The 14,471-nt window shown below is 38.4% G+C and overlaps 1 protein-coding gene across 3 annotated transcripts in view; it reads left to right on the forward strand.

Moving 5' to 3' along the window:
* PPP2R5C (protein phosphatase 2 regulatory subunit B'gamma) overlaps nt 1-14,471 on the forward strand; it is an 85,349-nt gene that overhangs the window by 26,072 nt on the left and 44,806 nt on the right. Inside the window, exon 2 of one of the 3 annotated variants that reach the window (XM_074825122.1) lies at nt 4,291-4,414. The exons of the other annotated variants lie outside the window; for them this stretch is intronic. Coding sequence (XP_074681223.1) covers nt 4,321-4,414 — 94 coding nt within the window. The 5' untranslated portion in view covers nt 4,291-4,320. The remainder of the gene's footprint in view (nt 1-4,290; nt 4,415-14,471) is intronic. 3 annotated transcript variants of the gene reach the window in all.

Below are 14,471 nucleotides of genomic sequence, written 5' to 3' on the forward strand. Positions count from 1 at the left end.
GGGGGTTTGGTTGTTTTTTAAATCGTAACACAAATGGAATGTTTGTTTTGAAAAAAATACTACAATAAAGAGAATTCACCAGCTATAGTGCTGGACCTTCAATGTAACACATTTAATTATATCCTGAGATCTTTATAGGATTTTCCTTCATTCTCATCATCAGGCAGTTAGAAGTGATGAGCAGGATTCATAGGAAATGTGTAATAGCTACAGTTTTCCTATACTGTCAGTATGGTTTTTTTCATCCATTTAATTCTAAAAATGGGTAGCCGAAGTTAATACGGTTTTTGATTCTCTTGCAACAGAAGTGTCTTCATAAATTTGTTCAAGTAATGTCTTCCTCCTCCCATTGATATTCATTAGCTCCATTCCACTTGCACTAATATTCTTTCCCTCCCCATTAGTAAGTCAATTCCTAACTTGATTTTCTTTGCAATGTTTTTCCAAAATCATGTTGCTCAAAATAATTCAACTGAAGTAAATATTTTTCTTTGGTGGCAAATCAAATATTTTAAGGCTGAAACAAAGGGAGGGTATACAGACTTCCTGGGCAGGATGTATCTCTCAATCTGTACGACTGGTGAGAAGATACCACGTTTTGTTAACAAGCAAGGTCTTACAAAGTTTGAAGTTCTTCAGCTCTGCTAGTGTCCCATCAGCACACCAGTAATACGCTGAATTATGGCTGTTTGAACCAGTTTCATGGTAGCTTACTAAGTACTGGCCTCAGATATAACACAGTCCTGCAAAGAGGAGGAAATGTGAACAGGGTGTGTGTGTCTTGCAAGAGAAAACTTACTTGAATGTGACTTAGTGTTCTGCCAGTACTGCTAACTCTTTAGTGAAGAACAATGTAGGGGGGTTGACTTTTAAAACACTACCTAAAATTTGCTAATCAGCCTCCAGCTATTCAAGCCATGCTTATGTATAAAATAGGAAATGGCACTTTAACTAACGTGCCCTTTTTGCTCTGTTGTGTTCCAGTGCAGTAGTTTTGTGTGCTGTTGGACCAGCAGTCTTCATAGCCATTTTAATCTTTGCAGGGAGTTTCAGAGACAGAAGCAGCAGTTGACATTAAAGCAAAGACACAAGTAGAGAGGAGGAGAGAGAGAGCAGCTGCCTCTTAAAGATGTGGTTCCCAGATAAACTGGAATTTTAAACCTAATCTTTGCCGCTTCCTACTGCGGCTTATCACCATAGCACAGTCTTTAGATGGGGATAAGAAACAGAATTTGCTTACAAAATTCTGCATATGAAAATGTTGCAAAAAATATTATGAGTTCTTCAGTTTTCTCCTTCATCTGTCAAGATCTTGTAGAAAACTTTGTTTGAGGTCAGTCTTTCTTTTGTTTTGCTAAAAGCATATCTCTGGTAGCTTTTTGTTTTAGAAAGCTAAAACTCTACATCTAAGGTATACCCAAGGGATATATGGATATAAAACCTGACATTTTTGAGAATACGCCTCCCCTGGTTTTACCTAGACTGGAAGGCCAAATTATTTGAATCTCTGTAGTCTTAGGGAAAAGGTTTAAAAAGGTATTAGAAGTTCATGTAGTCCGTTTTGATGTTCTCAAAAGCAGGTTCATCTATATTTGTATCACTCATTATGTTTGGCCATTTTTGTAAATTATTAGAAAGTTTGCAGTCTCTTATTTTGTTTCACTGTGTTTGTGAGAGGATTTCCTTTAGTATCTAACCTAATCTTCCTTGATGTAGGAGGAATTTACTGTCCATAGTGAATGTAGAAAAAGTAATTCCCTCATCTCCATAATTACTCTTTAAAATGCTTGGATAATTTCAGTCTAGTCCTTCCTTTTAAAAAACCCCAAAACAAGAAAAAAAACCCAAACAAACCAAAAAATCCCAGAACCAAAAAAACCCCAACAAACAACCCAACCAGATAGACCAAAAAAAAAAAAAAACCACACCAAAAAAAAAAAAAAACCAAACCAAAAAAACAGTAACAATCCACACCACACCAAACAGCAGCTTTTCTTATTTTTTAACTAAGTAATATTTTTTAGATTGGTCATCTTTGGGCTTTCTCGTCAGGTTTACATCCCTCTTCAACTGTGACATCCAGGAGGTACTACTTCAGATCGGACCTTGTCAGCAATCAGTAAATCCAATTGATTTCTTCATGGGTCTAATGAGTAATAGTCCTCATCTTATATCTCAGTCTTTTCCCTTCATTCTATTCAGTAATATACAGTACAGCTCTAACTCATCTTTGACAGTGTATTACTGTAGTGCGATACAACTTTGCTAACCAGGTATCATATGCCCTTGAAACAAAGAAATTAACAGTCAGAATCCAATAGAACTGTTAGCAGGTATTCTTTTATTGGCAGCGCTGGGGTCACCCTGGGGATTCTCCACCATAAGGGCTCCCAAGAATTAGCAAGGGACATCAGTTTACATACACACAAATCATACATATTCATTAGATTTCCCAGAAAGAGGTGTGTTATGATAATGAGTTCCCAGAATTCATTTGCATAATCCAAGCATGTGTAGTGAAAATAGGGTGAGGGTCTTCAGTGGTCGGGGGAAGAAGTAAGTAGTCTTCTTCACAGTGTTGGCTAGTTGACCCTCTTTCCAGAGCATGCGCTGCGAAGTCCAGGTGTCTCCCTCCTAAGTCAGCAAAATCAGTTTCCCTATAACAGGGTCTCTGTGTCTCTGTGTTAGAGCCCCCCTTAACTGATTCTAGGAGTTGCCCAAGTGTCCACTGAAGGCCTTGAGTCTGCCATCAGTGATTTACATAGGGAGCCTAACGAGCGTTTCAATCTTACCTAAACAGACAAAGGGACCTAAGGAAACAGTTGAGGAATCAGGAGTCCTTGAGAACCAAATGAAGCAAAGCACAAGCAAAGCTTTGAAACAAATGAAGCAAAGCGCAAGCAAAGCTTTCATACATCACATCACAGTTTAGTCTTAATAATTGTTAGAAATTCATTTGTTTGAGCCCTTTCATTCCCTTTCACCCTATAATTTGTTTCTGTTCCAAATTTTCATCAGCTAATTACCTAATTGAATAGTGTCTTCCTTTTTCTTTTTTTTTTTATGTATTCCTTTTTTGAGCAGATATAAGTGAGGGCAGTGTCATAGATCAAGTAATTAAATATTTAAAGGTGGCATACTGGTGCAGATAGTATTTGGGGAGAAGCACGGATTTGAAGATGGTACATAACATTGCCTCTTTCTCTGAACATTGCTCCCAGAGGTGCAATACCTAGGAGACAAAATGGTCCTTCAAATAGCTCATTGTAAAAATAAATGTGCAAGTCTCATATGATGAAGAAAAGGTTGCTTGCAGTTTTGTTCCAAATAACTTATTGAACTAAAAAGTTTAGAAATTTTTATGCTGTACTTTTTTTGTATTTCTGGGATTATGCAGCAAAACTATTTTCATACACCTATATATTGGTTCTTAGTGCTGCAATTCTTTAGTCTTTAATAAGAATAGTTACTTATAATTACTGAACTTTCTAGAAATTAAAACCTGACGTTTTCAGTATCTGTGTTTAACCACATTAAGTTGAACTTAAGACAGGGCCATTTCTAGATTGAAAGAAACACTCAGATGAGCATGAAACATGAGATTTTTCATCTCCTGAATGTCGTATGTACATATTTTTATTCATAACATATATATTAGCAACCAGTCATAAAACACTTCATGGGAATGATTATGAGGTTTTAATTAAATCACTAATAATAATAGTTCAAGGACATATCTTACTGTGAACTGCCTTTTAATATGGCTCTTGAAAGCTAAAGTTGTAGATGTTGCCCTTAACGCTGTGTTTTTCCACGGTTAAGCTGAGCTCCTGTTTTGTAATTCTTGGCAACCTTACCGAAGAAAAGGTTACACGTTGGGCTTTTTCAGGAAAGAAAAAAAAAAAAAAAAATAAACGCATGTGCACTTTCTAGCAGGTGCGTAGTGAACATTATCAGTGGGGGAAACAATAGAGCAGCAATAAGCTGCCCCTGGCTCAAGAGAACAAAGGCAAAGGGGGGGTCGCCTGCCCGGGCCGGGGCTCGGCCCGCTCCCCTCCGCGGCGCGGCGGGAGCGCGGGGGCGGGCGCAGCCGCGCAGGGCGCAGTGACAGCCCCGCACCGGCCTCCGCTCATTTGCGGCCTCCTCAGTGTCATTTTAAGTTGGTGCCGTTAGCCAATGGGGCTCCTCCCGCCCGCTGACATCACTAACTAGCCAGTTCCCTCCAGCTGCAGAGCGCTTCAGTTTCTGTCTTTTTTTAAACTAAAATGGAGGCTGGTTTCTTGCCTTAAGGAATACACTGCCTTGCCTGCTGGAGCCTAGATGTTGACATGTAACAGAGCTGGCAGCAGGATGGTGGTTGACGCAGCCAATTCCAATGGGCCGTTCCAGCCCGTGGCCCTTTTGCATATTAGAGGTGAGTTATTGTGCGTGAGAGAGTGAATCGCGACCCTCCGACGAGCTCATAAATGGCTATTGTGGTGCTCAGATAAGGGGAGCAGGAAGGCCTCTGTAGCCCCGTCCCTCTCGGGTTGGTAACAGCCGCAGTAAAACCTGGGGAGGTCTAAACCCGTGTTCCACTAAATGCGTTTTGGGAAGATTGAAGAATTCGTAGAGGCATTGCATACATAGTTAAAAGCAGGTTTTACTGCTTTCTGCCGTAACTCTCCCATCCCCCTTTCAAGCTGTGCTGATGTCAAAGGATGTGAAGTCACTACCCCAGAAAGGTACTGAGAGGGGGGAGGGAAGGGCCAAGTTATCGCCATACACTTTCTGTAGAATAAGGGCAAACGTTTGGTGTGCTTCAAAGCCTTTTTTGTGTGAATCGGTCAGATAGAGCTTCTTTAAAACCCACTGCAGCTTGTAAAAGAATTGGAAGTGGTGTTGGGGAGGAGGGGGGGAAGAGATGTGACATTTGTTATGAAAATATCCTTTATGTATTCAGAAAGCATTTCCTAGAAGAGATGCGGTTCAGCTTTAACAAGCAAGCTCTTATGTGCCTGTCGCTTTGTGCAATTCTGAATGTTGAATTTCTTCACAGAATATGTTCTTCTTGGTTTAGACAATTAGCGTGTTGCAAATCTACATTTTATATAATTCATGGGGGAAAATATGTGTTGGTGTGACACTTTTGCATATTACTTGAGTGTGTAGCTCTTGTTTTGCATTTTGCAGTTAGTAAAATTTTACGTTACTAAGAGGTTTTTTGTGTGTTTTTTTTAGCTGGCTGTTAACCAGCAAAAGGGTTTTGTTGTTTTAATTTCCTCCTTAAGGTGGTTTTGCTTTAGAACTTTTTATGAAAGCAGAACGTGTATTAGCTGGGATCAGCACACCTTGAACAATGGCATTTATATGCAAGAAACACGGTTGATAGCGGTCTTAATTACCTTTGCTCTTCTCAGTTTTCACTGGCATAGGCTAGATGTTAGTACTGAAAAGAGTATTTTTTTTCATTAATATTCCATACGCTGAAAAAATTATGCTTTGAAAGTTTAAAAAAAACCTCAACTGTTCAGCAGCCTGCTCCTTTAAACAGGAGCACTGGTCTTCATGTATTAAGAAATCATGATTGCTCTTTACCTTTTAAAAGAGCCATATCTTCTCTGTCTGAAGTGGGACTGGATGTATTCTAGAAGACTCTAATTTTGGTCTGTGAGTGGGGGGGGAAATGCAATAAAATTCCCTTGAGTTAAAATAGGGACTGTGCTTGTTGTCAAGGGAATATCAATGCAACTACCTGACCTGTAGACAGGCCTTTGCTTTTCACTCTGCGCAAATCACCTTAATTCTCTGATAGATGCTGCCTTTTGGAAGGGGAGAAGCACCATCTTTTAAAGGTGCAAGTAAGGAAAAGCAGCCAAGGTTGGAATGAGAATGATGAAATGTTGTAATGGATGAACCTTAATAATCCTTTGTCTCAATACATTAACAAGGTTCTTGTCAGTGAATTTATCCCTGTTGTTGCTCCAATCAAATACATGATTGTGGAAACAATGGATTTTAAGAAACTGTTCTGAAATCTACTTTCCTTAGACCTAAATTTTTGGTGCACTGGATGGTACAATAGTAAAGTAGATGTTAAGGGGTTTTGTGGTTTGGTTTTTCTGGTGTGGGTTTTGTTGGTTTGTTTTTTTTAATGGGTGATGAGAGTGGATTTTCTTGTAAGCAGTTAAGGAATAACTGGGAGATTGTTTTGCATTTTTCAGGTGGTAGGAACTAAGATGGATCTCTGGTATTATAGCCCAGGGGAGTTTCTTGACACTAGAAGAGGAAAAGCATCTCTTCCATACATACACGTATACAGAAGTTGCTTTGTGTGTCTGTGGGTACCTCATCCCACTAGCTGCTCTGATGTTACCAATACTGCTCCGCCTCCAAAATGAAGCCTGTCAGAACAATACATGCAAAATTAATAGCGGTAAAAATTAACTGGTAACTCTGAAGCCTAATGATACATGTTTACTGTTTGTCTCAGTGCTGTTTTTACAATTGTTCTTTAACACCATGCAGTATAGGATTAAATTTCTCGTAGAAGTACTCCTCTTTGCAGCTATAAGAGCTAAAACTTCAGTGTCAAAAGGTGGGGGGTGGGTACAAGCCCCTCAATTGTTTCTGGTGGATCTAGTTTGATGTAATAGATAAGGTACTGCTTTATCACCAATTTCATATAATCGTTAAACCAATGAGGTGGTGTGCTGTATTTCATTTTACCCTTATATTGTAGCTACCATATTTGGCCTTAATCTTATTTTTAAAAAAAATGTGAAGCCTTGTGGACTTATACTGTCAGGACTTCTTTCAAAATAAAAACTGCAATCTTACTTTTAAAGTTAATTCTAAAGCATTTTCTGTACCTGGATCATATGGAGTATGTAATGTTTGCAGAATAAAAAGGAAATCTTCTGATTTGGCATGGCATGGGAGCTTGTTCCCCTTCCTCCTGCCCCTCCGGAACTCCTGACAGCTTTATTGTCTGGACTACTTAAAGCTTTGCCAAAGCAACACAGTTGGAAAAATAGATGCAGGTGGTTTTTAAAAACTATTTTATCAGTCTTGTGAATAGGAAATAAGGGTATCATAATCTTACTGACTGCTGTTGCTGTCACTGGTATCTGTACCATCACCAATAAGGAGGAGCAGTAAGTATTTGTAGGATAGGAGGTGTCGGGGCCCCAAATACCCTGTCCTCCAGCAGCTCATTTGGCTGTGGATGCTTAAGGTCATCTTGGATATGGTGCTATGAGAAGTCTTGTTGGGGTTCCCCTTTCACTCAGAAATTGTCTTCAAGCTCAAGCCCTTGGCCTTAGTCATTGCCTCAGCTGGGTTGCACCTGTGTGGTTGTCCAGCCATGTACCTCACTGATCTTGATCCTGATGCATTGACTACCTGGCTTGGTGTGTCTCTACACTGTGGACTTGTTCAGCAACCACTGGACTGTTGGCTTAGCCTTGATCGCTGTCAGTACACCTGCTCTCCTTTCTTCATTCAGGTACTGTGAAACTATGCCCTTTGTCACAACCATAGACTCTTGGCAGTTGTTCAAGACAAATGTGTAGAAATCAGGTCTGCAGAAGATGACTTTGGACCCGTTGTTGAAAAATACCAAGCGCCAAAAGAGCCTAATCCACACTGAATGCAAATGGTGTGGAGCCATTACTATATGTTATTTGCTTGTGCTGAAAGCACTGGCTCAGTGAGAGCATTTGGCCTGCTGGGGTAGTGAGCCCTTGGACATTCCACCCGCAACAGGCTTTCCAGGAGATCTGAGTTATGCTACTGCTGCGTTTATCATTCTAGAGTACAAAGACAGTGCATAATGGTCAGCTAAGCTGCTTGCCATTGGTTATCATGGTGAACTGGAAACTTGCCTTGTATTGGAATGATCCAAAGCTTCCAAGAAAATTAGTTTCCGTTTGAGCAGCCGTTATGGCAATGAAATAGCTACTGTTATTTGTGATCCTGGATAGAGACCTGAGCTTGTAGCTGGCTGTGAAACAAATGGTGTAGCCAAAGCAGCTGATTGTGGGATATCTGCATGGAGAGCTCCTTTAGGATCTCTGTGCATAGACAGGTCCCTAGCTGTGAAGGTCACATTAGGACATCAGAGAAGAGGGTATTATTAGGTGTTATGAATTTAAGATTTTTACAACAAGGAGGGAAGCAGAGCTGGATGGTGCTTTCAAGAGGCATCTTTCTCCTTATGGAGCCCTTCTGGCAGCTAAATCCCTAGGGTGATGGAAGTGCACTCAAGGCCCTGACAGGAGGATCCACATAAATGAGATGAGGCCTGGGGGAAGGAATTTGATTTCTATCTCAGCACTTCAAGCAAAGAAAGCAGCCGTAAGTAAAAGCAGCATGAATTAGGACAAACTTCAGAGTTACCAGTTCATATTTACTGTTGTGAATTGTCTTGCTGAAAACTGCAGCTGTAGTAGAGTGCAGTTACAGGTAGAAGATAATCGTAATTCATTCTGTAGGCAAATTATAAATGTTTATTCTTGGGGGGGGGGGGGGGCAGACATTTTTCATTAGGAATACCGTTCAATGCTGTTAAGAAAAATCTCTTAATACTGTTTTATCAGTACACAAGTAGCCCAAAGGCCAGTGTTTTTATGAACTCAAGACACAGATACTTGAACAAAGTATAGGTAAAACTCTGCTCTGATCTGCAATGATAGAATTAGGAGAATATAGAAGTTACTTTAGTGGCATAGTCACTGACTGGCTGGGTCTAATAATGCTTGTTCGTGCTTTTCAAAAATTATTTTCAAGATGTTTTGAAAGACATACTGAAAGTTGTGTGGGAAGGAAGGTGGGAACACCCTGATATACTGTGTTAACTCAAACTGATGCTTCCTGTAGGCCGTAACCTGTTTCAGGTATCTCATTGTCCATCCCTCTCATCTGCCTTCCAGAGCAGATTTTCTTTTTGACAGATTTGACTTTGTCATTATTTAAGTTACTTTAGACTTTGTGAAAGATTCTTTGACTCTTTTTCAACGATGATGTAAGTGATGTTAACTTTGTCCGTTCTTTTTTTGTGGTCCTTGTATGTATTAATCTTGAGCAAGGGATCATGGAAGGTAGTTCATATTCCATCTTGACTTGGTGCTTTTCTACAGGGCTAAAAACGTCAGTGGTAATGTTTTCATGATGTAAATATCTGAGTATTCAGATAGAAATTTGTATGCTTGTTGAAGTGTAGTGAAAGATCATTGTTCTGTTGGGTTAGGTACTGACACAGCATGAAGCGCGTGGTGGTGGTGTTCTCCCTGAGGTTGGGCCACCTTGTATCTTGGAGCTGAAAAGTTACTGATCCACGTGAAGTACTGTCAGGTTCTTATAGCAACTAAATGCTATCTAGCTATTGCAAGGTGCATTTCCACTTACTTTATATTTTCATACTTGGCTATGAAAGGTCAAGTCCCTTTTGACAATGTGTAAACATAGGAAACAACTTTTAAGTGAGCTGCATATTGCATTTAAACCTGAGGTATGCCATTTATTTCTTAAAGAAGAAAAGCTTCGCACTTTCCTTTAGAAAGAACCCAGCATGTGTTTCTTTTTCTTGAAAAACAGTTGACCTGAAGATACTTTTGTCTAACCATACTTGCTGAAAATCATGAAGACTCTTGCTTTGCAGGAATTGTTTGAGCTAAAAAAAAAAAAAAAAAAAAAAAAAATCCATTTTGTAACTAAATGGGAAGGAGAGGCCAAAACTTACGTTTCAGAAGTAATACAGAGCAAATTCAGCATGCAGAATGGTAGCCATTAAATTCATGATGTACAAAAGGGGGCTGAAAGAACTGGGTTGGTTTGGCCTGAGGAAGGGAAGGCTAAGGTGAGATCCTTGTCTTTAACTAATGGGAGGGTGTAGAGGACAGAGCTAAGCTCTGAGCTCAGAGGTCCACAGTGACTGAGTAAGAAGTAACCAAAAGGAGTTGCAACACAAGAAATTGCAATTGTATACAGGGAGAAAAAATTTTCACCATAAATGTAGTTGAACACTGGAACAAGATTCCAAAAGGGGCTGTGAAATCTCTGGGCTTGGAGATACTTAAAACTTGACTGGACAATGCCATGAGCAGCCAGGTGTATCCAGCTCACCCTGCTTTGAGTGGGGAATTAGACTAGCAGAAATGAGACTGTCCCTTCTGGTGAAAATTATTCTATGATTCTGTCATCCTTTGCGTGTGGGACCAAAAAATCACTGGCTTTACAATATATTACAATAACAATTTTAATGTACTTTTAAAAAACTCAAAAAGCAATATTCTTATTGTAAACTTTTTTTTTCTTTTCAGTTACTAAGATAGACTTTTTAGTATGTTTGGTGCCAGCCTGCCTATTAGTAGTACTTTTACCTCTGTGTTAACTCTCAGTTTTCGGGTTACGGTGCTTTAAGTGGTTCTTACCATGTTTTGGCAAACTGTTAAGGACAGGTGACTGAAACTACATGCAGTATTAAAAATACTAGCTCAGCAAAAGGATGGTTTGTTCATTTCTTAATATTCTGTTAGGAGCTCAGCAGTAGTAAAAAACCTGTGGCAGGTATGTGTTTTTTACAGAACATCCATAACTCTAGAAGTATGTTCCAAAGCATGAACTCATAAATGTACACAGTCAGCTATTTCACCATGTTACTTTACATTTATCAGCTTTTGGAAAGATCTAATAGATCTAATTCATTTACTCAGTATTGTGAGATTTTTCTGTAGCTCTTTTTAACAAGCTTTAAACTGACAATGAATACAGCATTAACAAACTGTGACCTTGCTATTCATCTTCTGTGGTGTTTATGAAAATGTTGAACAGTGTAATTTCTACCACAGATCCTTACAGCGTGTTTCTGGTAATCTTCCTGCATTATAAAAACATTATGTTAAAAGTCTAAAGATCGAGGGTTCACTGTGATTTACCAAATTTCTAATACTTTCCAATAACTTGATAAATTTCCAACATAATTTTCTTTACATGTGCTCAGTTTGCCTTTTTTGGGGGTATTAGTGTTTTATTATAGTCTGAAACTGGCCTATGCTGATCATGAAAGCATACCTAAAACTCTGTCACCTTTCATGCTACTTTTTTTTTTTTTTTTTGCTGATAGTGTATACTGCAGTGGAAAATGAATCTATTTTATTCCTTCTGTATTTTCCTTGTAATGATAATCTTCACCTTCACATGCATCTTGCATTTTCCACATAAGTAGGTATTTTTAAGGGATGATAAATTTAACTGGTCTGAGCATGTATGTTTATTTAAATATTAATTTTCTTTAATCCTTCAACACATTTAGATTTAGTAAACATTTAACATACAGTGACTCTTTGTTGTGAGAAGTGAGTAAAATCTTCCTGGGAAGAAGGGTGCATAGAGTAGACACCTCAATTTTTTTTCAGAGATGCTTCCATCACAATGATGAGTCGTGCTAATCCTCCTTCAGTGAATTTAAATTAAAAAATTACAGCTACTTGTAAAATTGCAAGTTGTTTTTACTGTTGTGGAAAAATTCCTGTGCAAAAGACTGTCAAAACTTTTTTCACCCCTGCTAATTCAATAAATGGGATTTCCCATGGCCAGCACATGTTATCTGTCCTGCTTGTAGGTCATAGTTGGTGTTGGTTTTAGATCAAATGGATAAACCTCAGGTAAGATTTAAAGGAGATAAAAATACTTGTTCTCCCCTTTTTTCACCCACATGAGCCAATTATAATTGGATAATCTGAGGAACCAACTGTGTGTTTGGGCTGGTACCCGTGCCTTCCTACCAAGCCACCCAGACTCCGTTGGTACTCAGCCTGATGCCTGGAGCTCACAGTCATCCACTTTGTCCAAAGTTTCCTATATCCTCATAGCACGTTCTCAGCCACTGCTGCTCTTTAACATTGCTTAACCAGTTGTACACTGAATCGTTAGCTTTGAAACCCATCCACTGTTCCTTTCTAAAAGTGTTGCCTGAAAAAGGAGAAATGAGCCCATCTTCCTCAAGAACAAGCAGCAGTTCCATTCTCAATGAACTTAGGCCTCTCCTATCTGTAGGATTGTGAAATGCTTACTTAAGAGTTTCATCAGTGAGTATTAGATAATAATCTGAATTGTCAAAGGACTGGTATTGGTACAAATGACTGTGTTACCGTATTGCCTCTTGTGTGATTTTGCTAGGTTTTTTTCAAAGTACATCCATACATAGCCCCAGTGCATAGCCAGACATAGACTGATGGTTTTTTACTGGTATATACTGAAGCAACTCATGCAGAGCATTTTTAATACTTGACCAAGAGCAGATTTGACAGAGATTGCTTAGTTATCACTCCTACTGCATTTAACATGGTGACATGCTTATTAACTCTACACTTCCTGCACATCCCTTTGTATTGGAGGATATATTTTACCTTGTTACTGCTTTTACTCTGTACGCTCTGTCATTTGGTCATTCCTCTTACTTCACTTTGGGTTGTTTTTACCTTTGTATAGATCCTTTGCCCATGTGAAGAGTGTATGTGTAAGTTCTGCTGCTGGAAACAATGAGGATTTTAAGTGTTCACACTGTACTTAAAATCCTCTAAGGGTATGACTGTAAAACGTCTGGAGGGGACTTTTTGTTGAGCTGAAAATTCCGTGAAATTATAGGACGGTAGTCAGCTGGAATTTTTAAGTTGCATTTATTGACTCATGGTATAATTTGCACACCCTTTCAAGCAAAATTGTATTTGCCTAAGTTCATATTTTCCCAAATTTTTATTTGCATATAAAAAAATATTCGGTTTCATGATTGTTGGTATGAAATATATTTTAAGATTAAAATTCAGTGTCATCTGTTTCTGAGGAAAACTTTTTCCATTTATGTTCAAAGCTTTTAATAAATAATTTAAACTTCTGTGGAGTCAACTAATTCTCTCCACGTGCTGTCAAATAGTGTTAGCTACTGAAACTGCATTGTAAGCCGTGCAGGTTAAGTGACCACCATCAATATTTAATAGATACGGAAATATTTACATCATACGCAGACAAGATGTTCCTCTGGTGGAGGTGGCTTTTATGTTCTAACCTTTGTGTCAGAGGTAAATACCCTATACCAGTGAAAGTACAGTCTTGTCAGCCTAACAGAGCTGGTACTTGGGCAGGGTACTTGGCTTCTGCCCCCATGCTTGTGTCTCAAGTGACAAAACTTGAGTTAAAGGATGCTCTGATTGCATGAGATCTTAAAGCCACATCCGCTCCTCTTTTAGTCAATTCCACTTAATGCACATACAAATCATGTAGTATCTTTTCTGCTATAACTTGCCAATTAAGTTTTCTTTTTCACATGTGGTTAAAATTAGGGGTGGTGTCTGACTGGATTGTTATCGGTAGTGGAAGTGAAAGTTTTATGTCAATTTTCATAATTGCTCTTGTTACTGATAATGATCTGAATTTTATGAAGTAAACATTTTCTTTTAAGTTATATAAAGAAAAAAGATACATGAAATGTAAAATGTAAAAATGAAGTAAAATTATTAATTTGGAACTTAGAGTTTCTAGTAGTCTACTAATTTGAAACACTATTTCATTTTGAGGAGCTTTATGGAAGGTTTTTAATTTGCATTTTTTTGGAGTAAAGCTGTCAGCTGTGTGGCTTCACACAGCCTCTAGAACGAAATTCTCATATTGCCTTTGTATTTAAATTGAAAGCCAGTGGTGTTTCAAAGGTGTCCTGTGTTCTTTCAAGCCATGTTGGAAAGAAAGCTTGAACAGAATTGATCAAAGCTTGAAATCCTGTAAGTAGTATAAGGAAAAATTGTGTTGTCTGTCCTTTGAGTGTAACAAGTTTTTCTTCAAAAATATTTCCCAAACTATAACTAGTCTTAACACTAGAATCTTTCTTCTGACCTATTCCCAGAGTATTTTAATATCTTTTGCTCCTGTTACACCTAATCTTCTATATAAAGTATCCTAAAATCCAAAAATTGATGCACAGGGGTTTTTTTGAAGACTGTTAAAGTTATTTGCATGCTATAAAAACTTCTCTGTTGTTGTTGTTCCAGTAGGAAATTAAGATCTTATTGACCTTTGAATCAGAATAAAGACATCCTCTCTAAAGTAAAATTTTGAGCATATACTTCACTGCATAACTTTTCTCACTCCCTCTTAATGGAAGCCCAGTATTCATTGATGTAGCTTAAGGGGTAAGGAATCCTAAAGCTTATTTTTAAATGGAAGAATTAAAATAAATTGTTTTCATTGCACATCTAAATCTCTGTTTAAAAAGAAAATTTTAAGTAAAATTAATATTTTGGGAAATGTGCTGGGAGATGTCTAAACATGTCTGGGGCTTCTGGACGTGCAGTAGTGGGTCAGTGTTGGATTCATAGCTAATAAAGCTAAGCAACTTGTTTGAGCCCTGTAAATTTACAGATTTGTTGGAGTCTCCCATTTAAATGTATTATGTAATGAAATTCTCCACTCTTCTGTGTGAGAGGAGTGGAAATTTGGTG

This window comes from Strix aluco, chromosome 4, assembly GCF_031877795.1.
Source record: "Strix aluco isolate bStrAlu1 chromosome 4, bStrAlu1.hap1, whole genome shotgun sequence".
In the NCBI taxonomy this organism is placed as follows: Eukaryota; Metazoa; Chordata; class Aves; order Strigiformes; family Strigidae; genus Strix; species Strix aluco.